Source organism: Catharus ustulatus, chromosome W (assembly GCF_009819885.2).
Source record: "Catharus ustulatus isolate bCatUst1 chromosome W, bCatUst1.pri.v2, whole genome shotgun sequence".
Lineage (NCBI taxonomy): Eukaryota > Metazoa > Chordata > Aves > Passeriformes > Turdidae > Catharus > Catharus ustulatus.
Genome location: NC_046261.2, coordinates 2604926 through 2631838, shown reverse-complemented (window position 1 = coordinate 2631838; position 26913 = coordinate 2604926). Strand labels below are relative to the sequence as shown.

General features: G+C 44.6%; 1 protein-coding gene across 3 annotated transcripts in view; it reads left to right on the top strand.

Annotated features, from left to right (window-relative positions):
• The window catches only part of LOC117005084 (secretory carrier-associated membrane protein 1-like), an 86858-nt gene that overhangs the window by 25578 nt on the left and 34367 nt on the right, over positions 1–26913 (top strand). For 2 of the 3 annotated variants that reach the window (XM_033076337.2, XM_033076338.2), the window contains exons 3-5: positions 12107–12205; positions 13052–13163; positions 24001–24129. In XM_033076337.2, the coding sequence (XP_032932228.1) occupies positions 12107–12205; positions 13052–13163; positions 24001–24129 (340 nt within the window). The remainder of the gene's footprint in view (positions 1–12106; positions 12206–13051; positions 13164–24000; positions 24130–26913) is intronic. The other variant, XM_033076339.2, reaches the window with a different exon arrangement.

The window sequence follows — 26913 nt, the reverse complement described above, 5'->3', positions numbered from 1 at the left end:
AATAGCTATGTATGTGTCTTTATGAAATGTCCATTACTTTTCAAATCTAGTTCCTGTAGTTACCTAGTTTGATACTTCCAGGATCTTAATAGTTATTGACGAAGTGTCTCTATTTCACTTGCATCTTTTGTGCTGATAAAATATTTGAGATGACTTTAGAAAGTGGATGTTTGCTTTTGTTTGTACAGTAATTTCATTATTATAAGCCACACCATTTTGACTAAAATTTTGGTCCGAACCCGGAAGTGCGGCTTATAATCAGGTGTGGCCAATATATTGATGAGGTTCAGAAATTTGCCCACTCGGAAGTGCGAACCCGCACGGCCCCGAGCCGATCCGAGCCCGCCCAGCCACGATCCGAGCCTGCACGATCCCAGCGGGGTAAAAGTGGGGCCAATCCCAGCCCGCCCGGTGCCGGCAGGGGAAAAGCGGGACTGATCCAAGTCTGCCCGGCCCCAGCAGGGGAAAAGCGAGGCCGATCCGAGCCCATATGGCCCCGGCAGGGGAAAAGCGTGGCTGATCCGAGCCCGCCTTGCCCTAGCAGGGGAAAAGAGGGGTCAATCTGAGCCCGCACGGCCCCGAGCCGAGCCAGTAAACTCTGTGATCCCGCGATTCTGTGACTAATTGGCAACTTTGTGAAAGTTGTGCAAGTATCCTTGCTACAAATGAAAGAGCGGCCGATAATCAGGTGCGGCTTATAATCGTGAAATTACTGTAAATAGCAAATAGCTCCTATAACTAGCTCTAATCTGACCACCTGGCAATAGTATTTCCTAAGTATTTATTATATAGAATTTTTGTCTGTATTAAATTTATTTCCCTTGCCAACCTCTTAAAACATAAAAATAATTTTAAAATGCCTCAAATTTTAGACTTCTTGCATCTTGTAGAACAGCACTTATGTAATTTCAAACAATTTTTCAATACAGCAGCTTGCAAATACTTCCATTTCAGATTGTAAAGAACCTACTGTATGCTAACTAACATGTCAGTAAGGATTTATTTTTGTAATTGTTTTAGAGTTTTTTATGAAATTATCTTAGTTCTTAATCATGGAGTTAGCTAACTTCCTAATTTGCTTACTTACTGGCTGGAATACCTTTGCAAATTCAGTCAGCTTTATCCAGAGTCTGGCTCAGTAGCCTATACTTAAGTTGTCCTGGTTTAGGGGACAGTATTGCCAGGAAAAAGGCAGGAGCTTTTCCCAAAATGGAGAGTGAAAATCCCCTCCCTCCCAGTTTACTATAATTTGGAAATTAAGGGACTCTCTGGCAAAGGTATGGATTTAGGAATAACAGTTCTTTACTGATATATCTACAAAACAAACAAGAAAAACATCAGCTATGAAAACAAAAATTAGTGACAAAACAGAACGAAACTCAGTCTCAGTCCCTCCTCCAGTCACAGACGCCCTCCTCCTCCGCACGGTCCAGGTGGAGAGCGGGGCGGGGTGGCCTTCTCACACATAGCAACCGCAGGAGCAGGGAAGCGAGGCGGCAGCGGCAGGGCTGTCCCAGATGGGAGAAGGGTGAAGGAAACTCCACTCACCGTTTGCATCCCAGTTCTCAGCGCTGTTCTCAGAAGCAGGAATCTGTAGCAGTGTCGGAGTACAGGGCAGGAGGTCTCACCGCGGAGAAAAAACCTCTCTCCTCCACGTTCGGGCCGGCGAGAGAGTGTGTGTCCACTGGAAGAACAAAACAACCCCCGACCATCCACCCCCACCCCTCAAACCCCTCCAGCAATCAAACCATTGAGACAGCCCCCCACCCATCCCTTTTGTCTTGAGCAATTAAGAGCTAAAGGCCAGCTTCTTAGCATGATAATGGGAAAAATTTCTCCACCGAGGGAAAGAGTAAAAACTCCCCCAAACCCCCAACATAAGTGCACGTAGTATGGGGAAGAAACAAGGATTTAGAGACATGCACGTACCTGCATGAATATGATATCACTGGCATCACGGAGACATGGTGTGACGGCTCCTATGACTGGAGCCTTAGAATGGAAGGTTATAGGCTTTTTAGGAAATACACGCAAGGGAGATGGGGAGGGGGTGTAACCCTCTATGTCAATTGTTACCATAGGGGTTGTTGGTTGGAGACAGAGATGACACGAATTTACCGAGGGTCCTCAACAAATAGCACCGAGTTTATTATGACCACCCCTTTTTATAGAGGGTTTGTATTTCCCAGGCTTAGACAGCTGATTGATTGGGATCTCAGTCTGCCCAGCTCTCTGACCAGTGAAAAGTCTGCAGCTTAGGATGGAACATGACTGGGTGAAGTCCCTGTTTGGGTTTGAATATATCCTATCATTGTTCACCCAGGGACCTGTTCATCAAACCAGGCTAACTGAACTGGGTTTTTTATTTATGACCGAATTATTTGCCCAGCTACTGACTGGCTTTGCTGTGACAGTCAATGACCAGATGGAGTATGTAGGAACTCTGCCTGGGGATGGATGAGGAGCTGACTGGGAGCTTATGGGTCAAAATTAAAGGGAGGGCAGGGACAGGGGATGTTAGAGTGGGGGTCTGCTACAGGCCACCTGATCAGGAGGGTAGAGTGGATGAAGCCCTCTATAGACAGATAGGAGTGGCCTCATGCTTGCAAGCCCTGGTCCTCATGGGAGACTTCAACGACACTGATGTCTGTTGGAGGGATAACATAGCAGAGCCCAAGCAATCCAGGAAGTTCCTCAAATGTGTTGATGACAACTTCCTCCTCCAAGTGATAGAAAAGCCAACAAGGAGTAGTGCCATGGTGGACCTTGTGCTCACCAACAGGGAGGAGCTGGTGGGTGTGTCAGTTTTGCACAGTCTGGTTCTTGGTAGTGAGGGGCCACAGAGATGACTTCTGTGAGAAGCTGCTGGAAACTTCCATCATGTCTGGTAGAGCAAATTGCTGATGGCTCTGAGGATGGATGTGCCACTGGTCAAGACTGGGCTAATTAGAGATGGTGGTAATGCCTCTGTAAAAATATATTTAGGAAAAAATCAAAATAAAGTTTGAGAGGCAGTTTTAATTTCATGTAGAGAAGAGAACGAGGTGAGAACATGTGAGGGAAACAACATGGAGACACCAAGGTCAGTGGAGAAGGAGGGGGAGGAGGTACTCCAGACGCCAGAGCCAAGATTCCTCTGCAGGCCATGGTGATGACCATAGTGAAGCAGATTGTCCTCCTGCAGCCCATCGGATCCACAGAGGATGCAGAGATCCACTCACAACCCATGAGGGAGGTGCCCACGTGGGAGGGGTGGATACCTGGAGAGGGCTGTGGTCCAGTGGGAGACCCGTGGAGAGAGGAGGCCCTGCTCCCAGACTGAGGCAGCCTGTCCTTGGAGGACTGCACCCCAAGGAAGTGTGATCCACACCACAGCAGTTTTGGGAGGATGGCTGCCCGGCTGCCCATGTGAGATTGGCACCACGTCGGAGAGGTTTACGGAGAACTGTCTCCCGTAGGACAGACCCCCACAGTGCAGCAGGGGAATGACTCCTCTCCCTGAGAAGTAGAAGAAAACCTTAGGTGATGAACTGACCCTGTCTCCCTTTGCTGTCACTGGGAAGGAAGGAGGGGTTGGGGGGAAAAGAGGTGTTTTTAAGGGCCTCTTTTGCTTCTCATTATCCTCCTCTGATTCTGTTAGTAATAAATTCACTTAATACCTCTAAGGGCCTGTTTTTCCCTTGATGGTAATTGATGGGTGTTTTCTCCCAATCTTTAACTCATGAACCCTTCATTAAATTTACTCTCCTCTGTCCAGTTGCAGGGGAGGGTGAGTGAGCAGCTTTCATGGGTGCCCCAGTGTCCGGCCAGTGCCAAATCACAACATGCTATATAGTGCTCCAAGGCAGGCTTGTCTGCAGTGACTATGAGATGGTGGAATTTGAGATCCTCAGGGGAATGAGGAGGGCACACAGCAAACTCACTGCCTTGGACTTCAGGAAAGCAGACTTTGACCTCTTCAAGGACCTACTCAGTAGAGTCCCATGGGATAGAGTCCTGGAGGGCAGAGGGGCCCAAGAATTCTGGCTGATATTAGAGGATCACTTCCTCCAAGCTCAGGAGTGACATATTCCAACAAGGAGGAAATCTGGCAAAAATGCCAGGAGTCCTCCATGGATGGATAAGGAGCTGCTGTGAGCAAACTCAGAGTAAAAAAAAAAGATTTTACAAGGTGAAAATGAGGACAGGTGACCTGGGAGGAATACAGGGAAATTGTATGGGAAGCTAGGGATAAAGTTAGTGAAGCCAAAATTGAGTCTGGCCAGGGATATCAAGGATAACAGGAAGAGCTTCTAGAGATATGTTGCAACAAAAGAAAGACTAGGGATAATGTGGACCCTCTCCAGAAGGAAACAGGAGGCCTGGCTGCCCTGGATAAAGAGAAGACTGAGGTTCTCAATTACTTCTATGACTCAGTCTTCAACAGCAAGTGCTCCAACCATGCTGCCAAGTAATGAAAGGCAAATGCAGGGACTGGGAGAAAGAGGACCATAAACCAACTAGAGAATCAAGTTCAAGACCATCTAAGGAACCTGAATGTGCTCAAGTCCATGGAACCTGATGAGATTGATCTACAGGTCCTGAGGGAATCGGCAGATGAAGTTGATATGCCACTATCCATCATACTTGAGAAGTCATGATTGTTAGGAGAAGTTTCCAATGACTGGAAAATGGGAAATATTACCCCCATTTTTAAAAAGGGGAAAGTGGAAGACATGGGGAACTACAGACCAGTCAGTCTCACCTCTGTGCCGGGTAAGATCATGGAGCACAATCTCCTGGAGACTATGCTAAGGCACATGGAAAACAGAGGTGATTGGTGACAAACAACATGGCTTCACTAAGTGCAAATCATGCCTAACAAATTTGGTGGCCTTCTATGATAGGGCTACAGCATTGGTGGATAGGCAAAGCAACTGACATCATCTACCTGGACTCGTGCAAAGCATTTGATGCTGTCCGGCATGACATCCTTGTCTCTTAATTGGAGAGACATGGATTTGATGGATGGACTACTCGGTGAATAAAGAACTGACTGGACGGCCACATGCTAAGAGTTGTAGTCAATGGCTCATTGTCCACATGGACACCAGTGAGGAGTGGTGTCCCTTGGGTCAACGTTGGGGCTGATACCATTTAACATCTTTGTTGGGGCCATGGACGGTGGGATCAAGTGCACCCACAACAAGTTCACTAATGACACTGAACTGTGTGGTGCAATCAACACACTGGAGGGAAGGGATGCCATCCAGAGGGACCTGGACAGGCTTGAGAGGCAGGTCTGTGCAAACCTCATGAAGTTCAACATAGCAAAGTGCAAAGTCCTACACCTGGGTCATGGCAATCCCAACACAGAATCACAGAATGGGTCAGGTTGGAAGGGACCGGTGGGCTATCTGGTCTGACTTCCCTCCTCAAGCAGGGTCATCCTAGAGCACATGGCACAGAATTGCATCCAGATGGCTCTTGAATATCTCCAGTGAGGGAGACTCTACAACCTCTCTGGGCAATCTGTCCCTGTGCTCAGTCACCCACACAGTAAAGAAGTTTTTCCTCATGTTCAGATGGATCATCCTATGTTACTGTAAGGGTCTGCGGAGCAGTGAGAGGACACACAGTAACATGACCCCTTGACATGCAACAAGAAAGAGAGCAGTTTATTAAAACCCAATCCTACATTTATAGCAAGGATCGAAGGCAAGGAAAAGAACAGCACTCATTGGTCAGAGAAACAACACCCCTTGTCCCAGGATTTCTCACGGATCCAGCAGGTGTTTATCTTTTGTTATAATTCTTTCTCTTATGTTTACACTAGAGAAAGGTCTCTAGCTTGGGAAAAAACCCTAGCTGAGCCTGAGAAAGTTAGACTAGAAAAATCCTCAAGATTTTTCCCTGGACCTGTAACAACCACAATCCTATGTTCCAGTTTCTGCCCATTGCCTCTTGTCTTATTGCTTGGCAACACCAAGAAGAGCCTGGTTCCATCCTCCTGACACCCTCCCTTCAGATACTTATAGAGACTAATGAGGTCCCTTCTCAGTCGTTCGTTCTCGAGGCCAAACAGGCCCAGTTCCCTCAGTCTTTCCTCATAAGAGAGGCGGACAGGGAGTGTGGGGTTATAGTGTAGTGAGGAACCCAAAGCAGCAGCAGGAAAACAGAGGGGCTGGGCAGCGGCAGCCAGGTTCCTGCCAACAGCTGGGAGATGCTCACTCAGAGCGGGGAGAGGGTCGGGGACCTGGGTTTTCCCTGAGTAGTAGATGGTGAGGGTCCTTCCCAGTGAGATCGGATGTTGATAAGGTCCCAGTGCAATGGCCGCTCTTACAAGCAAAGCCTCACTCATGGTAGAAGGAAAAACAGAGCTACGTGGTGGCAGCGAATTCTTCCCATAGCATCTGCAGCTCGGTTATGTCCCTTATCTCCCCTCCGACCAGAGAGAGAGATAGAGAGGAGCTGAGCCCAGCTCCTCGCCCCTCCAGCCAAGATTTCTCAGTATTTGCACTTTCCAAAAGAAAGCCTCCGACCTAAGAGACTGAAGACAGCTGCAGCCTTCCCCCTCTCCTCTCAGCCACATCTTTTGTCTCTCTTAAGTATAGTCGTTATCATCTCTTAGGCAACAAATGTGAGAAAATTCCCTGAGGTAAAGAACAAAAATCCTAGCCTCCAACACTGGTACAGTGCTGTGGTTTGGATTTAGTATGAGAATAATGTTAATAACACACTGATGTTTTGATTGTTGCCAAGTAGTGCTTGCCCGAAACTTTTCTGTGTCTCATGCTCTGCCAGTGAGCAGGTGCACAAGAAGCTGTGAGGGTACACGGCCAGGACAGCTAATCTGAACTGGCCAAATGGATATTCTATTCCATAGAATGTCATGCTCAGTATATAAATTGGGTGGAACTGGCCAGAAGCCGCAAATCGTTACTCAGGGACAGGCTGGGCATTGATGAGTAGGTGGTGAGCAACTGTGGTTTGCATTGCTTGTTTTCCTTGGGTTTTGTTTCCCTCTTCCTTCCTGCTACTAGTATTATCATTATAATAATATTTTATTTCAATTATTCAAGTGCTCTTATCTCTGCCCATGAGGTTTAGGTTTTTGTCTGAGTCTCTTCCCCACCCAGAGGGGCGTCGGGGGTGGGGGGGGGTGAGGTTGAGTGAGTGGCTGTGTGATACTTAGTTGCCAGCTGGGCTTAAACCATGACAACAGGCTCTTACCTAGGTATGTGTATCATGGACAGCAATTCTAACAGTGTATAAATTGCCAGCTAGCATATAGTGGAACTTAAGCAGAAATGTGAATCCCAATAATCTTGTATGCAATTAGCTCCTTATATTAATCTCATCTATCATATATATTGTTGGCTAGCATCTTTCATTATGTATCTTTAATGAGATTTCTGATGGGTTCCTTTATTCTTAACCATATATGCATGTTCCAGTTATTAGCAGCACTGCAGGCTATTTGTACAAAGTGTCTTTCAAGGATAGGTATCTTTGAATACATTATTCAAATATTTTCTAGCCTGCCAATCCACCTTTAAATACCATTACAGGTTTCTGTGAAGGGCTACTGGAGTCCTTACTGGAGACTGTGGGCAGTCTGGCTCATTAGTCTAGCAGGCAGCTGTAAGACCCCAAAACTCACTCAATGAGACTCTTAAAAAGGCTTATGGTTTGTTTTTTTTTTTTATGTACTCTGAGTTAGACACACAGGAGAAATACCAACAAGATGTTCTCAAGAGGTCAAAACAAAAAAAATCTTTACTGGCAACTCCAGAAAATCAGAGAACTTTGACAAAAGTTTAGAGCAGCATTCAATCAACACAAAACATTTCACAAAGCATTAATTTAGTCCATTCAGCTTAGCAAACTACAAGCCTATCCAATTTTAAGTTATTCAAAACTCCAAGAAGAGGGAATTAGAAGAAGGAGAAAGAGAGAAAATACGTAAAAAAGAACAAATAGGAACAAATATAGCTATCACTCCTGGTTTCCAGTGGTATCTCAGCTGATATAAAATCCAAGGAAAGGTAGGGTCAAGACATGCTAGCCTTGTGTTCTGGGTTATGTACCCTTTGGCATTCCTGGGCCCTTCTCCTAGGTGGGAATTCTGGTCATCTGGCCACTTAGGAGCTGGGTTAGGAGCTCTAGAGGTGGGGTATAAAACATTGCCTCCACTGTGCCAGTAATTGGCAGCCACTGTGGGGGGTGGGGTATGCGAGGCAGGACATTGCCTCCCCAGGGCAGGGTCCGATCTGCCCATTCCCTCAGACACGTGCCCAAAATGCTTTGAGACAGCAATTCTTCCAGTCTCTCACGACAACTTCTTAGCACTTATGCTTTCAAAGCTACTGTTACCTTAGCCATAGAGCTAAAGGGGGGGCTTTTGTATCATTGCTCTGGTGTACAATGCATAATGCATTTTTGTTCAGCAGCTATTACTTTGGTACAGGGTTTGTATTTTATGTTTGAAGCAGATTATAAGACTCTTGATGGTTGTCTAGTTTTTGTAGGAGTTGTCATACAAGAGACCTTTGTCCTTATCACAGAGCACTCCAACATAAGGAATAGCAATACTAACTATCTTTATCCAACTTTGTGTGTCTTTGTCTTGGTTTGAAAGACAGGTGTCTGCTAAGGAAAGCAGGAGCCTCCCTTGGAATGGAAAATATTATCCCTTTCCTTCCGATTTATAACTTTGAAATTATGGGGCTTTCAGGCAAAGATATGGGAAAAGGAATAACAGTTCTTTACTAGTGTGTGTGTGTATGTATAACAAGGCAAAAAATCAATAACAGTGGCAGCAACAACAAACAAAACCAGAAACCCAGTAACAGCCTTCTCTCGGCTGTCACTTTCCCCTTTGGTGTAGTTATGGTCACAGCCGGCAGGAGCACTGGTTCAGGATCCTGAAGTTTCTCCTGAGGCACCCGATCAGATGGTGAAAGATCCTTTTTTAATGAGGTAGATGTTAATAAGGTCCCAGTTCAGTGGCTGCTCTCATAGGCAAAGGCTCACCCACGAAAGAAGAAGCAGGGCCAGGTTGGGCTCCAGCGGCGGCAGTGAATTCACCTCCCAATTAGCAGCAACTCCACCATCTTCCTCCCAAACCGAGAGAGCAAGAGAGAGCTCAGAGCTGCATCCAACCCCTTCCCCCAACCAGAATCTTTGGATATCTCTGCTCTTCCCAGGTAGAGAGAGCAGCCAGCTACACCCCTCCTCTGAGCTGTGGCAACTTCTTTTATCTCTCTTAAGTACCTGGTTGTTATTGTTCCTTAGCAACAAAATGGGAGAAAATTCCTTGAGAGAAAGTAAAAAAAGGAAAAAATTGTAAACCCCAACAGTCTTCATCCCAGAACAGTGAGTAATCCTTTCTTATGATGAAAAACTTAAATCATGAGTATTTTCGAGGAATGAGACTTCTCTTATATTTCTGTATTCTGTTAGGAGTTGATATATAAAATGGAAAGATGTAAGCTATCTTTTGTCTCTGGTAGTTGTTTTACCAGGACCTGAGAGTGCTAATATCGATCAGCCATCTCTCAGGAGCTTACATTAGCCAGCAGAGAAAGACCGGAAGCCTTGCTTGATGCGTTCCACAAGAATCTTTATTTCATGCGAAGGGCGGTCAAGCAGCATCCCCTCCGAGACAAAGGGGAGACAGTCATATTTATAGGTTCAAGGGGGATTGAACTACAGCCAATAAAAAGTTTATACAAAAAACAACATCCAATCTAAGTCAAAAGTTCTAAAGGTGAACTGACCAATTACACAAAGTAATTTCTAACCAATTATCTTCCAAGGTGTTAGAGAGTGACCAAATTCTTCAGGAATTTGGCTCAGCCTTGGTATCTGAGACCTTATCTATTATAGTAAGTTCCAGGGACCAGGGGAAGATGGCTTTGGAAGAATTGTATCATCCACAGAAAGATGATTTTTAAGTGCTGCAATATTATACACAGAGGTGGAGTTTACTCAGACATGATGTTTTCTCCTCTGCATTTCAAAAGATAGTTGGTGTATTGGCTTTCCATTACAAGGTTTTGGTATGGGGGGGGGTACAGGGGTGGCTTCTCTGAGAAGCTGCCAGAAGTCAGATAGAGCCAATGACATCCGATTTCAAGATAAACCCACCACTGGCCAAGGTCAGGCCTATCAGCAATGGTGGTGCGATGTCCCACCCTTAAGGGGAAGGGAACACCCAAGATTCATAGATGCTCGTGGTTGAAAGGAACGACTAAAGCCTGAGGGTCTGCAAAGGCTTGCATAGTTTTATTAGTAAATTACACACTTAGCATGGAAATTGGTATGTTAGTCCCTGACCTACTATGTAAACCCATGAGAGTGGATTTTGGTTAAATGGGTAAAGAGAGAGATTTTTTTTTTGGGGGGGGGAGTGAGGAGGAGAGAGAGAGAGAGAAAGATCACCAGTCCTGGCTATCAATGTTTGAGACATGCACGTTTGCCCCTTTATCTTCCAAGCTTCTACAGGTGGTAGTGCCTCCGGGATAATAAATTTTAGAAGGGGGGGAGGGGGGGAACTGTTGCACAAGAGCAGCTGTGATAGGAGTGACAATATGTTAGAGAAAGAACTCTGCTGACACCAAGGTCCTCCTCCTACGACCTTGGTGTCTGCAGAGTTATTCTTCTCACCCTGCTCTTCTCTGGCTGCAATTACAACAGCGCAACAACTTCTCTTTCTTCCTAAATATGTTATCACAAAGGCTTTACTACCATTTCTAATTGGCCCAGCCTTGGCCAGCGGCACCTCCATCTTTGGAGCCAGCAGGGATTGGCTCTGCCAGACATGAAGGAATCTTCTAGTAGCTTCTCGCAGAAGCAACCCCTGCTACCAAAAATCAGGCCTTGCAAACCCAATACAGACACATGGACTTATTGCTGACTCATGGACAGTTTGTTGTCCACCAGGACCCCCAGGTCCTTTTCTGCAGTGCTACTTTCCAGCAGGTCACCCCCAGCTTGTATTGGTGCCTGGGGTTATTCCTCCTCAGGTACAGGACCCTCCAATTGCCTTTGTTGAATTTCAGAAGCTTTTTCTGTCCATCTCTCCAACCTGTTGAGATCTTTCTAAATGGCAGTACAGCACTCTGGGGTATTGGTCACTCCTCCCAGCTGTGTATCATCAGTGAACTTACTGAGGAGGCATCTACCCCTTCATCCAAGTAATTGATGAACAAGTTAAACAATACTGAGCCCAGCATTGAATTTTGGGGTACACCATTAGTGATAGGCCTCCAACTAGACTGCAACTGATCACAACACTCTGAGACCTGCTTTTCAGACAGTTCTCAATCTACCTCACTGTCCACTCATCTAACCCATACTTCCTGAGTTTACCTATGAGGATGCTGTGAGAAAGTGCTGAAAGCCTTGCTGAAGTCCAGGTAGACAATATTCACTGCTCTTCCCTCATCTATCCAGGTAGTTGTCTTGTCATAGAAGGCAATCAGGTTGGTTAAGCATAATTTCCCCTTAGTGAATACATGCTGACTACTCCTGATCACCTTCTTGTCATCCATAGGGATAGACATGGCCTCCAGAGTATGGTGCTCCACCACCTTTCCAGGGATTGAGGTGAAGCTCAGTGGCCTGTAGTTCCCTGGGTCTTCCCTCTTGCCCTTTTTGAATATGGTACATTTTTTCTCTTGTTAACCTTTGTGAAGTAGATAGCTCCGGAAGACATTATTAATAAATTACATCATGTTTAATAGCAGCAGAACACGGTTAAATCCTGCCATTCTCTTAAATAATAACTATCCTTATTGATATTCATGTCTGAACAAAATTAAAATTCTTTTTACTTTCTGTTGATCTATAAAATTCCGTGTTGTGTTTATGGAAAATAATGCAGTGTAAAAAAAAAAGCAAGTGAAACACTACATCACAGAGTATATATTATAACCCAAAAGTTATAAATATTGCATGTAGCATATTAGATTTTCAGTTCCAGGAAAGGAGTTAAGGGAGAATGCACCACCACAATCAGTAACAGTTCTTTTAAAGCAATTGGATTAGTTCTTTCAGAATTAATGAAAAGACATTTATTAGAATATGAGATTGTTTCCCTATAATTGTCTTGTTTTCTTAGCCTCCTCCAGGAAATGTGAGAATGACTCATGTATCCAGTGCCCAACCAGCAATAATGAAAGCAACAGAAGAATCACCTGCTTACACACAACTTTCAAAGGTTTGTCTATAACTTTCAGGCACTAGGTTCCTTTCAATTATAGTAATTGTCCTAAGTGACAATGTAAAGATGTGCCCAAAAGTATGTATTCTATCACCATCTGCTGAAACCAGATGGGGCAGTGATTCTTATCTCTGTGGAAGATATCCTCTGCTAATGAGTCATCTGTTAAAAACCAGGTGGGGCAATGTTCTTTATCTTTTCCACAATCCATCCTTCCTCCGGAAAGATATCTTCTGTTAATGGGCCATGAAGTCCCACTGCATGACTGATAAAATTACATCATCCCATAGAAAGATATTCCACCCAGGGGGAGGAGCCAAACATTTCCTACCTAAATAAAAACTGAGATTTGGATCACCAAGACAGCCCTTACCCACTAGTTTCCAGAAAACAAGAGCTACCAGACCTTTCTACAGGATCACTACTTCAACAAGACCACTTAATCTGGATTGCTACCACCACCCTAACTTGCAGGGTGTCAGGTTTTATTCTGACTCTGACAGTAGTTTTTTTTTTTTTGTACTATTACATGTATTTTATTTTTTCTCCTTTTTTCCTATTAAATTGTATTTCTGACTTAAAGTCTCTCACTAGTTTTGCTTTCAAACCATTACAGTAATATAAATACACTTCTGAAGTAGTGCATTTTTTAAATAATCATTGTTTTCCTAATGATTTATGAAAATTAATACTGCCATTAAGTAATCAGTTACTGCATGAATTTGTGTAATATTAGGTCAGTCTTCATAACTGGAGATGTTAAATTTTGGAAAATAGACTTGGAATATTAATTTTGTGTTTGCATTTTTTAAATCAGTGTCTAATGATGCTTATTTTATTCAGGAACATGCCTTGGCCCACACAGAACTGCTAAAACGTCAAGAAGAACTGGAAAGAAAAGCAGCTGAATTAGATCGCAAAGAAAGGGAAATGCAGAGTGTCAATCAGCAGGAGGGTATGCATAAAAATATTTATTTTTAAATTACAGAAATTTTACTTTTTCTTAGAAACTGTTTTACTTTCAGTGTTACTGTGAAACAGATCAAAGGGGGTTTTATAACCTCTTCAGGAAAAGAAAATTCATCTCCTTTGGAACAATGCATACAGTGAATAAAAACTGGTCTGTGCAGATTTTCACAGCAAAATCTTTAAATGAGGCCTATGTTACATGTTACTCTCTGCTATCAGCTATTTTTATTCTAGGCTAGTATCCAAGTACAGTAATTTCACGATTACAAGCTGCACCTGATTATAAGCCACAGGTCCAGGTGTCGGCAACGTTTAGGTCTTTGTCCATATATAAGCCGCACCGGATTATTAGCTGCACTTTCGTTTGCAGCAAGGATCCGCGTGTAACTTTCATAAAGTTGCCAATTAGTAACAGAATCGCGTGATCACGGAGTTTACTGGCTCAGCCCTGCTCAGGGCGGCCGCCAGGGAACAGCTCCGGCCCCACTTGCCGCTGCCGTCGGGATGCAGGAGAGCGGCGTGCCCGGCCAATGCCACCAAGAAGAGGGAGAAGGGTGTGCCCAGCCACTGCCGCCGGGAAGAGGGAGAGGGGCTTACCCGGCCGGTGCCACCAGGAAACGGGAGAGCGGCGTGCCTGGCCAATGCTGCCAGGAAGAGGGAGAGGCACTTGCCCGGCCAATGCCGCCGGGAAGAGGGAGAGGTGCTTGCCCGGCCAATGCCGCCGGGAAGAGGGAGAGGGGCGTGTCTGGTCGGTGCCACCGGGAAGCGGGAGAGTGGCGTGCCCAGCCAATGCTGCCAGGAAGAGGGAGAGGGGCTTGCCCGGCCAATGCTGCCGGGAAGAGGGAGAGCAGCATGCCCAGCTGCTGCTGCCATGGCGCCCCGCCACCCGGGGCCGGGCAGGCTCCGACTTGGCTCGAGGCTGCTGTGGGCTTGGACTTCTGGGTTGGGAAATTTCCAAAATTTGTTCATATATGGGCCGCTCCTGAATGTAAGCCGCATTTCTGGTTTGGGAGCAAAATTTTAATCAAAATTATGCGGCTTATAATCGTGAAATTACTGTAATACTGTTATAGAAATTGAGCAGTTTGAGAAGTGAAAGTAACTTCATAAGTAACATCTTTTTGATTTCTCTTCTGTCAGTATTTATAGCTGTAAGAGAACTTTACTGTTTTGAAACATTTTCTTAACCTTTGGCTATGTTACAGACAGTATTCTATGCAAATAGCAGAAAGATTTATTATTAATATTTTAAAAATTTTTCATATGTTGCTGTGTAACCCATAGTTAAGATCTGTTTCTCATTTTACCACAAACTTTAAGTAACCATCAGTTTTTATACTGAAATTTCACATATGGAATTTACATCCTCTTAACTGAAGATACGTTGCTAGAAAACTTTAGACTCAAGTTAAAAAAGACTCAAACCAAAACACCATGCAAGGTTGACTTTGCGTGATCTTTTCACTTGTATCTAGAAATCTGACTGTTGTTTTTCCACGTGCTGGGATTTTTTTGCTGCTGTGGTTATTGGAATATACAGCAGCACAATTCCAGATTGCATGACCACTTAGTAATTCAAATTCTTAAAACTTTATGCCAGTCATCAGCTAGGATCTGGGAATAAGGAATTGCTATTCTTCTTAGGAAAAGAATCATTATGATATTTTCTGTACATTAAAAAATTTTTATTTACTCAGTATTTATCCTTTTAATGTCTCTATTAAATCTCTGTACATCTTCTCTCAGATAATTTTTTGGGTTTTTTTAAAATTTTCTTCTCCTTATATTGTTCTTCATCTCATTTCAGTGACTTATATTGGTGGTGTGGATTGATTACTTGTCTCAGGCTTCAAGGACAGTCTTGTTCATCTATATCATAGGAAACATAACTCTGATATCGCATGCATGTTTCATGATATTTCTAAAATGGGTATTTACTGTTTTATTATGTTGCAGTTGTCTCCTAGTTTTGGTCAGGACAGAGTTAATTTTTCTTTTCTGCAGTAGTGTCGTGTGGGAGTGTCTAGGAGGTTATTTGATACTACCTTATGTCATTTACCATGGGTGGGGGAAAGGGACTTTTTCACTTCTGAGAAGAAGGGTGCTCCTTCCAGGGGGAAAAAGCACGGCAGGCAAAATGGTTGGTATTGTCACAGACTTTCTGTGTAAATCGTTTGTCTTATACCTTTTTTTTAACCATTGTTACTGTTACTGTTACTGTTAATTTTCTTATCTCGTTGCTGTTTCCAGTAAATTGTTCTTATCTCGACCTGTCATTGCCTTTTGTGATTCTGACTAGAGGGGGAAGGAAAGCAAGTGCTGGCATGGTTACAGTGGGAGCACTAAACTGGGGAATATAATTTCTAAACCATGACAAGTTGTTCACATCAAAGTGCTTGAAGAGTCCATGAAGAATCTGAAGGAGTTGTTGGGAAGGTTGAATAGAGAAGAGAGAGCTCTTAAAGCTTGAAAGACAATATTGGGTTTTTGCCAAATGACTGCATAAAAGATACTGCACATCAGAAATTGTATCTTATGAATGAAGAGAACAATATTCCTTCAGATTTTTTTCTTTGCCACATTCATTCAAACTCCTTTGGAAACATTTTAGAGATACTTTGATTGGAGGATAAAGTCTTTCGCAATAGTACTCTATCTATTTGCTTTCAAGATGCTGGCTGCACATTCAAGACACCTGTCATATGCAACTAGCTAAAATGCTAAGATCTTCAAGATGGTAGGTCTGCTCAGCAATAGGTCCAGGGAGGTCATTCTCCCCCTCTACTCCTCTTGTGAGACCCCACCTGGAGTACTGCATCCAGCCCTGGGGCCCCCAACATAAGAAAGATAGGGACCTGTTGGAGCAAGTCCAGAAAAGGCCACAAAGATGTTCAGAGGGCTGAAGCACCTCTGCTATGGAGACAGGCTGACAGTTGGGGCTGTTTAGCCTGGAGAAGAGAAAGGTTCATTGAGACCTTACAGCAGCTTTCCAGTACCTAAAGGGGGCCTACAAGAGAGATGGAGAGGGATTTTTTTACATGGGTATGTTGTGACAGGACAAGAGGAAATGGCTTTAAACTGAAGGACGGTAAGTTTAGATAGTAGAAAAAAAAATTTTACTACAAGGAGGGTGAGGCACTGGGACAAGTTGCCCATAGAAGTTGTAGATGAGTGTAGTGGGTTGATCTTGGCTGAGTGCCAGGTGCCCATCTAGTCACTGTATCACTTCCTTTCCCAGTGGAACAGGGAAGACAATAAGATGTCGAAGAACCAGTGGGTGAGATAAGGGAGTTTTATTACAGTGAAAGAAATACATGAGAGTCTGTGTGTGCATAAGTGAAAGGAAAAGTTCATCTCTACTTCCCATCAGCAGTGATGTTTGGACATTTCCTGGGAAGCAGGGCTTCAGCATGTGTAATGGTTCCTCCAGGAAGGCAAACATTGAAAACTCGCGAATGCTCCCCCTTCCTCCTCCCTCCCTTAGCTTTATATATCTGAGCTGATGTCATATAGTATGGAATATCCCTTTGGTTAATTTGGATCAGCTGGCATGGTTGTGTCCCCTCCCAGGATCTTGCCCACTCACATCCCTTTGATGGGGGAAGGAATGTCAGAGGGACAGTGCTGCTCAGCAGTAGCCAAAACACTGGTCTGTTATCAACACTCATCCAGCTTCTAATGCAAAGCACAGGACTGTGAGGGCTGTGACCTTTACCTGTCAGACCCAATACAATGCCCCATCCTTGGAGACATTCAAGGCCAGGTTGGAAGGGGCTTTGAGCAATCTGGTTTAGTGGAAGGCATTCCTGCTCATGGCAGGGGGTTGGAACTAAATGATCTTTAAGGTGCCTTCCAACCCAAACCATTCTATGATGTCTTCAATCTTCTTGTCTTTTCAGTTTCTATGCAGTATTGCACTTGAGCTTATGTAAGGACCTGATAATAAGAAAAATGCCTCAAAAGTTGCATCATCATGTCTGCTTATCATACTCTTTGAACACCTGTAGACTATGTGCCGGATGGACCATGAACAGCTGTCTTGAGGTCCAGAAAAAGGAGGGCAAAAACTGTGCTAAATCAGCAGGAGGGACAGGAGGGATAGAGAAGGACAAAAACCTCTGCCCTTTGGCTCCTCTCCTCGCTGCCTGCTAAAGCCTTTTTACAGCTGTGAAAACAACCTGAAGCCTCCTGGAGCTGAGACACTGCCAGCCTGGGGAAACTACTACCACCCCCCCACCACCATCCGAGTGGACCAGAGCTACATGTGAGCTGCAGGGACTGTGCATTGCATCTGCATTCCAGAAGGCATTCCAGCTAAAGAAAGGCAAAAACTGCTTCGCCCTGCTCCCCCCACCTCAGCAAAAAAGTAGCAGTGTGGTGGTAAACTATCCTATGCTTTTAAAATAATCTTAGCTTTTTCTAGCTTTTCTCTACTTTTCCCTTTTTTTTCCCTCTTTGCCTCTTTTACAGTTAATAAGGTGAAAATATCGGGTTTTTGGTATCAACATTTAATTTTGAGTTTTCTCGTTTCAGGGAATATTCAAACCTGTAGTTCTTTCCGCAATTCACAGAGAGCTTTCTCTACTCCTCTGCAATTAAGCAGATTGTAACATCTTACTAATGTGTGCTGCTTCCTATTTCAGCTAGTTCATTTTGGTATGCCTGAAAATCCCTTCCTGGGCTTGCATGAAGCTAGTTTGTGGGTAACTGCATTCATAGTGTAGGCATGTCATTAAAGTTATGTTAATAGGCCTCGAGATGGTAACTGGTATGGAATGAAATAACTCACCTAGGTTTTTGCTTATCAAGATACAGTCTTTGAATATGAATATCCAAAGTGCATTTAGAAAAAGGCCATTTGGTTTTTGATCTCAAACCAACTCATTGAGCTGTCTTTCAGTCTTAGTTGAAAATTTTGAAACTTGTGCCACAGGGGTGGGAAAACACATCAGATAACATTCTTCATTAAGAATTTGAACCATTATGTCTGATTTTTATGTGACTGTCTTGAAACTATCAGTCCTGAAAGAAGTAACCATATACTGCAGAATGAATATCTGAATTATTATCAGATATGTTTCATATAAGAAATCCCAACGAAGATTTCAATATGGATGGGAATAGTGCTTGGTTACCTTCTGTATGCTCCCTCTGTAAATCCCCTGCTCTAAAAGGCTTGATAAAAATGGTGTCGGGGCTGATGCTGGCCAAATGCCAGTGCACCCACGAAAAATTGTTTACTCATTCTCTGCTATAGTTGAGCAGAGGAGGGGGAAAGAACAATTTTTAAAAAAAGCTCATGGGGTGAGATAACGATTAGGATGAAACACTTTAAGGACAAAATAGACGGAAAACTTAAAAAGATATAAAGAAAAATTTATTAACAGAATTAAAAGAGGATAATGAGGACTAAAATAAACCTTTAGAATGCCTTCCCCCACCTCCAGTCCTTCTTTCTTTCCTACTGACAGCACAGGGAGACAAAAACATGGGGTTTTTAGTCAGTTTGTCATTTCTAAAAATCTTTCTTCAGTTCACTTAGGGAGAGGAGTTTCTTCTGCTATGCCATGATGTTCTTCCCACGGGAGACATTTCTATGTGAACTTTTCTAACATGGATCTAAATTTCACGAGTAGAAGTCCCGCCCAAATGTGCTGCAACGTGAAGCCCCTCCCACGAGCAAAGCAGTTTTCCCATAACAGCTTTTTTTTTTTGTGGGCCACTTAAGTCATGGGGTTTTGTTTTTAAGGATGAGCTATTCAAGTATAAATAAGCAAGGGTCTTCTTCTGTCTCTGGAAGCAAGGGTTCTCTCTCTGTTCCAGCCTCTCACCAGATCACAGCTTCTCAGCATCCACATGCTCCAGCACAAGTACCTTTTTCTCTTGGGCTGGGGGTGAATTATGCATCCTCCCATGCACTTCATGAATTACAGGGAAACAGTTTGTTGTATTATAGTCCTCATTATGGCTTGCAGAAGAATCTCATCTCTGACACTCAGAGCACCTCTTTCTCCCCCTCCCTCTTTTGCACTGACCTTAGTGTCGCCATGTTGTTCTCTTCATGTGTCTTCACTTTTTTCTTTTCTCTGATTTGGGGCAGAATTGGTCTCTGTCTGTTCTCAAGTTCTATCAATTGAAAAGTTTTTATAGAGTTCTGCAGTGCTGAAAAGTTGATCCTGTCTGGCCTCTGCATTGGGGAATTGCTCATCATGTCTCTCGCTGCTGATCACATGGTTCTCACCGGCATTGTGCTAACCGCGCTGGCTGCTGGCTCCACTCCATGCTTTTCCTCATGCAGGATGCTGAAAAAAGAAAAGCTGCTGCCACCCTTGCCCTTCAGTTCACAGCATGGCTGGCTAAAAGTGGCTAAGCAAACAAAGTTCATTGCAAGCCATGCCGAGATAGTCACAGCCACATGGCGCTGCCCCGGCCGCTTCGTTCTTAGCCATATGGTCCCGGCCACGTGGCCACTCCTGGCACTGGTCCTGGCCACATAGTTGCTTGCAGAGTTGGGATGGCCCCTGGCAGCACGGCCTAGCGGAACCCCCAGTAATGGGACCGGGAAGGGGCCCGGCCGGACCCCTCACTACTCCTTGGAGATGACGGAGAAGGAGTTTCTCATGTTTTTTTTCTTTCTTAAATATGATATCATAGAAGCATTACCAGCTTCTCTAATTGGCTTAGCAGCATGCCTATTCTCAGAGCCAGCCAGTTTTAGATGTAGAAGAGATTATAGGTGACCTTGCCCCTTATAAATCACAGTTGTACTAATTACCAAAGAAGAGGAATAGCCTTGCCCTTAATGGGTCACAACTGTGACTAATAAAGATAAGTGTGATAAAAGGGGTGGGTTGGTTGATCAGAGGATTCCTGGAGGAAGAGTATCTTGAGAAAGAGTACCTTGAGGTGGTAGAGGAGTCCTGAGAAAGAAGGAACAATCCAGAGAGATGCAAAGAAGAATGAAACAAGGAAGAGACTTGCTGCTGTAAAAGATCTGCTATGAGGTCAGTCTGGGTCTGATGGAGTTAGAGCCTGCTGTTGGAGACTGTAGTCATAGTCGAGCTAGGTAAAAGCCTGTGGTCAGAGTCCACAAACTAATACAGTAATTTCACGAATACAAGCCGCACCAATTTGACTAAGATTTTGCTCCTAAACCGGAAATGCGACTAATACTCAGGAGCGGCTAATATGTGAATAATTTTCTGACATTTACAACCTCAGAAGTGCCAGCCAGAGCGCCGAGCCGAGCAGCTGCAAAGTCGGCATTTTGCGATTGTTACAAATTGCTACTCTGTTGCACCGCGGGTGGAGCCTGGCTCCCTGCAGGCAGCACGGGGGGCGGGGAGAGAGGAGGGAGAGCTCTCTCCTTCCGTCCTCTCCCGCAGCCCGGAGAAGAGACGGGGGGGCCCGCGCCGCCATTGCGGCGGCCCGGGGAGGTGGCGGGGGACCCGGACCGCCACTGCCGCGGCTCTGGGAGGTGGTGGGAGACCCGGGCCGCCACTGCCGCGGCTCTGGGAGGCGGCGGGGCACCCGGGCCGCCACTGCCGCGGCTCTGGGAGGCGGCGAGGCACCTGGGCCGCCACTGCCGCGGCTCTGGGAGGCGACGGGGCACCCGGGCCGCCACTGCCGCGACTCTGGGAGGCGACGGGGGACCCGGGCCGCCATTGCCGCGGCTCGGGGAGGCGACGGGGGATCCGGGCCGCCACTGCCACAGCCGCGGGAGTGGGGGGGGGCTCCGTCCCTGCCTGCCACCACAGGGCAACGCCGGGCCGTGGTGACCAAGCCCAGTGGCAGGGGCGGCTGGCCCCCAGTGGCCCCGCTGAGCGGCAGCGCCGGGCTGGGCTACCTGGCCCCGTCAACAGCCCCTAGCGGGCCGAGCCTGCACAGCCTGAGCCGAGCCAGTAAACCCCGCCCTGCCGCGGTTCTGTTACTATTTGGTAACTTTGTTGCATGCGGGTCCTCGCTGCGAACGACAGAGCGGCTTATACTCGGGTGCGGCTTATTTATGGACAAAAAATGAAATATTTGCCAACACCCAGAGATGCGGCTTATACTCAGTGCGGCTTGTATTCGTGAATTTACTGTACTTACAGTCATATTCTAGCAGGAAATTACCAACAGAGTCTGCAGTTGGACCCTACAGTACAAGCTTGCTGTAGTCAGTCAGGATGGCTAAGCTGTAAAGATGAATAAACCAGGACCCTTTTCATGTTGTTGAATGAGAGTCTGTGTCTTGGCTCATCTCTACCCCTAATGAGAGGTCTGCTGCAACAACCAGTGATTCGTTCTGCTGGGTATGGAGGAAGCCTCCAGCAGCTCCTCATAGAAAATCACCTCTTTGGCTGGCTTCTTCCCTCATCACCAAAAATCAAGCCATATAGAACCACCACAAATGGTCAGTGGAAGAGGCAGAAAGTTTAACAGATAATTAGTGTCTTGGACCTGTTTGGACAAAGCTACCAGCTTCATCTTGTCTGAATGGCAAGAGAAATAATGCGAGTGTATAATTTTTGCACGTTTTCTGTTCTTATGCGGTGGGTTAACCTTGACTGGCTGCCAGGTGCCCACCAAGCCACTCTACCACTCTCTTCCCAAATGGACAGGGTAGAGAAAACAAGATGGAAAACAACTCATAGGTTGATAAATCATTTTACTAAAGCAGAAGCAAAAGTTTCCATGCACACAAGCAAAGTGAAAAAAAGAGGTTAATTCTCTACTTCCCATCAGTGAACAATGTTCACTCACTTCCCAGAAAGCAGGACTTCAGCACGCATAGCAGTTGCTCCAGAAGGAAAACATTGTAAACAAGAAATACCTCACCTTCCTCCTCCTTTCCTTAGCTTTTATATCTGAGCTGATGTCATATGGTATGGAATATCTCTTTGGTTAACTTGGATCAACTGGCCTGGTTGTGTCCCAGCCCAGGATCTTGCCCACCCCCCAACCTACTGACCGGGGGGCAGAATGTTGGAGAGACAGCACTGATGCTGTGCCAGCAGTAGCCAAAACATAGGTGTGTTTTCAACACATTTCCAGTTCCCAATGCAAAGCACAGCACTGGGAGGGCTGCTATGGGAAAATGAACTCCAGCTCAGCCCCACCCAATACAGATGAACTGCTAGTAAAGACATGGTTGAAGATAGCAATTGCAAGCAAAACCTTGTCAGAATTTCAAATAAAGTTTCTTTTAGGTTAGTCTCTAATTCAGATCCACTTTTTTAATATGATAATTAATGCATCTCTTGCATACAGAATTTGAAATGCTATGGTAAAGGGTTTTTATAGTTATCTAAGTTGCATCTCTTAAGTCTATGCTTGTATTGACTTGTGTTCTGTAGAATGTATACTCTAGTTTGTGAGTAGATTAGCATACAGGAAATCCAAGTGTCTGATACTGTGTTGACCTTTGTGGTATCCTCACTCTGCCACACAACTACAGTAATTTCACAAATACAAGCCGCATCATTTTGACTAAGATTTTGCTCCCAAACCGGAAATGCGGCTTATACTCAGGAGCGGCTAATATGTGAATAATTTTCTGACATTTACAACCTCAGAAGTGCCAACCAGAGTGCCGAACCAAGCAGCTACCAGTAAAAGCCAGCATTTCGCGATTGTTACAAATTGTTACACTGTTGCGCCGTGGGTGGAGCCTGGCTCCCTGCAGGCAGCATGGGGGGCGGGGAGAGAGGAGGGAGAGCTCTCTCCTTCCCTCCTCTGCCGCAGCCCGGGGGAGAGGCGGGGGGGCCCTGTGCCACCATAACCGCGGCTCGGGGAGGCGGCGGGGCCCCGTGCCGCCATTGCCGCGGCTTGAGGAGGAGGCGGGGTGCTCCGTCCCCACCCGCCGCCGTGGGAGCGGAGGGGTCTCTGTCCCTGCCTGCCACCACGGGGCAGCGCCGGGCCGTGGTGACCGAGCCCAGTGGCAGCGGCGGCCGGCCCCGAGCGGCCCCACCGAGTGGCAGCGCCGGGCTGGGCCACCTGGCCCCATCGGCAGCCCCGAGCTGGCCGAGCCTGCACAACCCGAGCCAAGCCAGTAAACCCCGCCCTGCCGCGGTTCTGTTACTATTTGGCAACTTTGTTGCACGCGGGTCCTCACTGCGAACGACAGAGCGGCTTATACTCGGGTGCGGCTTATTTATGGACAAAGAACGAAATATTTGCCAACACCCAGAGATGCGGCTTATACTCAGTGCGGCTTGTATTCGTGAAATTACTGTATATCAAAATATATTGATTCTGTAGGGCATCTTCTTGTAACAAAAAAAAAAAAAAAGTAGTTTACACCATTTAAATAGCTGCTTTTCTTCATGCTTATGGGCTTTTAGGTAAAACTTTGACTGTCAAGTGTATTAGGAACTGTTACAGATATCCAGGTGTTACAAATATGAGGATTCTGAGAATGAAGAATGTTTTTCAGTCCCCAATCTTTGTGTTCTACAAAGTATGAGAGTATGATGGGACTTAGAGAAATGTGCATTTAAAAGTCAATGAACTCTGAAAAATTGTTTTGTGAAGAATTCTCTTTTCTCATTAATTTATAGGAACTGTCAGATGCCTGATTATTCTTTTACATAGATAAAATATTGTACTTTCCTTGATCCGTCTTGTACTTCATTGTATTTTATTTCTGAAGTTTATTTTTAGTGTTGTGTGAGGATTGCTAATAAAACTTTGGGGTTTTGGTAGCCAAAGTTATATATACACTTGTGAAATTTATGTATAAAACAATTTTAACAACTCCAAATGCATCTCTTTCTGGTATACAGAGATTAAAACTCTATTATAAAGCACCTTTTTTTCCTGTTTTTCTTTCTGATTTACAGGTAGAAAAAATAACTGGCCACCTCTTCCTGATAATTTTCCAGTAGGTCCATGTTTCTACCAAGACTTTTCTGTAGACATTCCAGTAGAATTCCAGAAGACAGTAAAGATTATGTACTATTTGTGGATGTGTAAGTATTTTATTTTAAAGAAAAAGCAAAGTGCATATTTGAACTTGATTATACATACCCGCTACTTTGGCTTTTACAATATCTGTAATGAGAATTTTTTTTAAGTTCAGAAGTCAAATGTTGAAATGAAATCTTTTTGTTAGCTTCATTTTTAAATGTATTGGATTATTTAATAGAAATTTCCGTAGGAAAAGAGGAGGACAATTACCCTAAGGCAGATTGGTTATAGTATAGCACAGTTTTCTGTTTTAAATATTTTTGTAAATGTAAATTTTTTAAATGGTTTTGTAAAATTAACTATGACCATTTATTAATCTAGAAATAATTTTATTGTTTTTTCAATCAGCTTATGTATTAAAAAGTATAATTCACAGTGTTAATAGACTGAGTTTAAGAAGTGCAATATCCATTTGCTTTATAATAACAGTTTTATATGGTTTAACATAATTTTAGTCTGTTGTGGAGACAATATAATTTTAGTCTGTTTTAAAAATTAGTGTAAATTAAGTTAGCTGAAGAATCAGTCCATATTATGAATGTCCTTTGTACAACAAAAATACTCTACAGTATTTGTAGGGTTCATTTTGCTCTCATTCAGGTGCTATATTTTGACTGGAGAAATGCTGAATAAACCAAATGTACAAATGCCATGACATTTGTTCCTTCTGCATTGTTCAGTGTGATGAACGCCTAATAAATACTCTGAGACTGATGAAATTCCAAAGATTTAGGTGCTTTGATGCCATTAACGTATTTTTATCATAATTAAGGGGATGCAAATTTCAGAACTCTTCTGTATTTTTTTTTCAAATCTGCATAATTTTGCCTGTTAATCTGGTAATCATATTACTGTGATTGAACCATGTCATTGAAAAACGTAAAATAAGCAGTCAGCATTGAAACAAGTGAATTCCACTTCATAGTAATCCATAGCTTTTTATATTCACTGTTGGATTATTAATGTTTAAGCAACTGGATTCACCGTAGAAGGTGGGACTAATCAATCTTAAATCTGACACATGTTTAAATTTTATATTAAATCTAAGATCAAATGCTCCAAAATTCTAGGATAGTTACAGTAATTTCACGAATACAAGCCACACTGTTTTGACCAAAATTTTACTCCCATACCGGAAATGCGGCTAATATTCAGGTGCGACCAATATGTGAATAATTTTCTGACATTTTCAACCCTGGGAGTGCAAACCAAGTCAGTGCAAACTGCAAAGTCAAACTCCTGCCAGTAAAACCCTGCATTTACGCGGTTGTTACAAATTGGTTACTCTGTTGCGCGGCGGGTGGAGCTGCTTTGTGCAGGCAGCACAGGGGGTGGGAAAGGCGGGGCAGCTCTCTCCTGCTGGCCCCGCGGCTCGGGGGAAGCAGGGGCAGCTCTCTCCTGCTGGCCCCGTGGCTCGGAGGAAGCAGGGGCAGCTCTCTCCTGCTGGCCCCGCAGCTCGGGGGAAGCAGGGGCAACTCTCTCCTGCTTGGCCCCGCGGCTCGGGGGGCTCCCGTGCCCGCGTGCCGCCGCCGCAGGAACAGACAGGCTACATCCCCGGCTCCCATCGCCGCCACAGGTGCCGGCGGGCTCTGTGCCCCCCCGCCGCCGCGGGGCAGCACCGGGCCGGGGTGACTGAGCCCAGTAGTGGTGGCGGCCGGCCCCGAGTGGCCCTGCCGAGCGGCAGCGCCGAGTTGGGCCACCCAACCCTGTTGGCAACCCCGAGCCCTCATGACCCGAACCAAACCAGTAAACCCCACCCTGCCGCGGTTCTGTTACTAATTGGCAACTTTGTTGCACGCAGGTCCTCGCTGCGAACGACAGAGCGGCTTATACTCAGGTGCGGCTTATTTATGGACAAAAAGCAAAATGTTTGCCAACACCCGGCGATGCGGCTTATACTCAGTGCGGCTTGTATTCGTGAATTTACTGTACTAATTCTGGTCATTTGCTGGACTGAATTCTAAAAAGTGCCGTATGTTTCAAACACAAGGTGAAGTTGGGCAGCGAGAATTGGAATATTAATACTGTTTTTCTTTTTCCTTCTTATGTCAGTAAATAAAGGAAGCAGTGATATTATAGTATTTCAAAGTGTATATGAGGTGTGCTCTTATACTAACATGACATTTTCTTCCAGGTAGACTGAGATTTTTAACTGAGTCCTCTTGTTCTTTTCCTTCTTTAGCTTTTGTGCTCTGACTTAGGGATTACTCAGGAAGGAAAGATAGGAAAGGGCATAATAAAGGAAAAGAAAGACAAAATCTATTTCAGGCTAAAAAAATTAAAAGACTGAGTATAGAACTTTGTGCCTTAGAGCTAGCTGTTGAATCAATCCTTGTGATTTTTATTTCTATGGGATTTGGATTGTATATCATTAGAGTTGCTTTGCTGCCTCAGTGGAGGAACTCATTACCATAGCAAACCAACCTGCTTCTCCTTGTTACTCTACCCTACATTTTATTTCCTCTTCCAGAAGTTCCTAGATTTTATAAGGTCTAGGGGTCTGTGAACATAATCACGTTTGGATAAATCTGCCTGCTCAACACTTTGTAAAGTAGGTTAGTTTTTTCTCTTCCTTTTTTAGCAGCCCTAAGAACACACCTTTTTATTGAATTTTCATTTTTTGGGTGTTGCTTTGGTTGGTAGTAATTTTTATATCTTTAGTCTTGGTCTGTATGTATCTGAGGAAATTTTCCTGCTTCATATCTAAATGCTCTTTATCTGTGTTTGTATCCCTATTCTGTGAATTCATACATCTTTTCTCTATTTGTATCTGAAATCATAGTTTT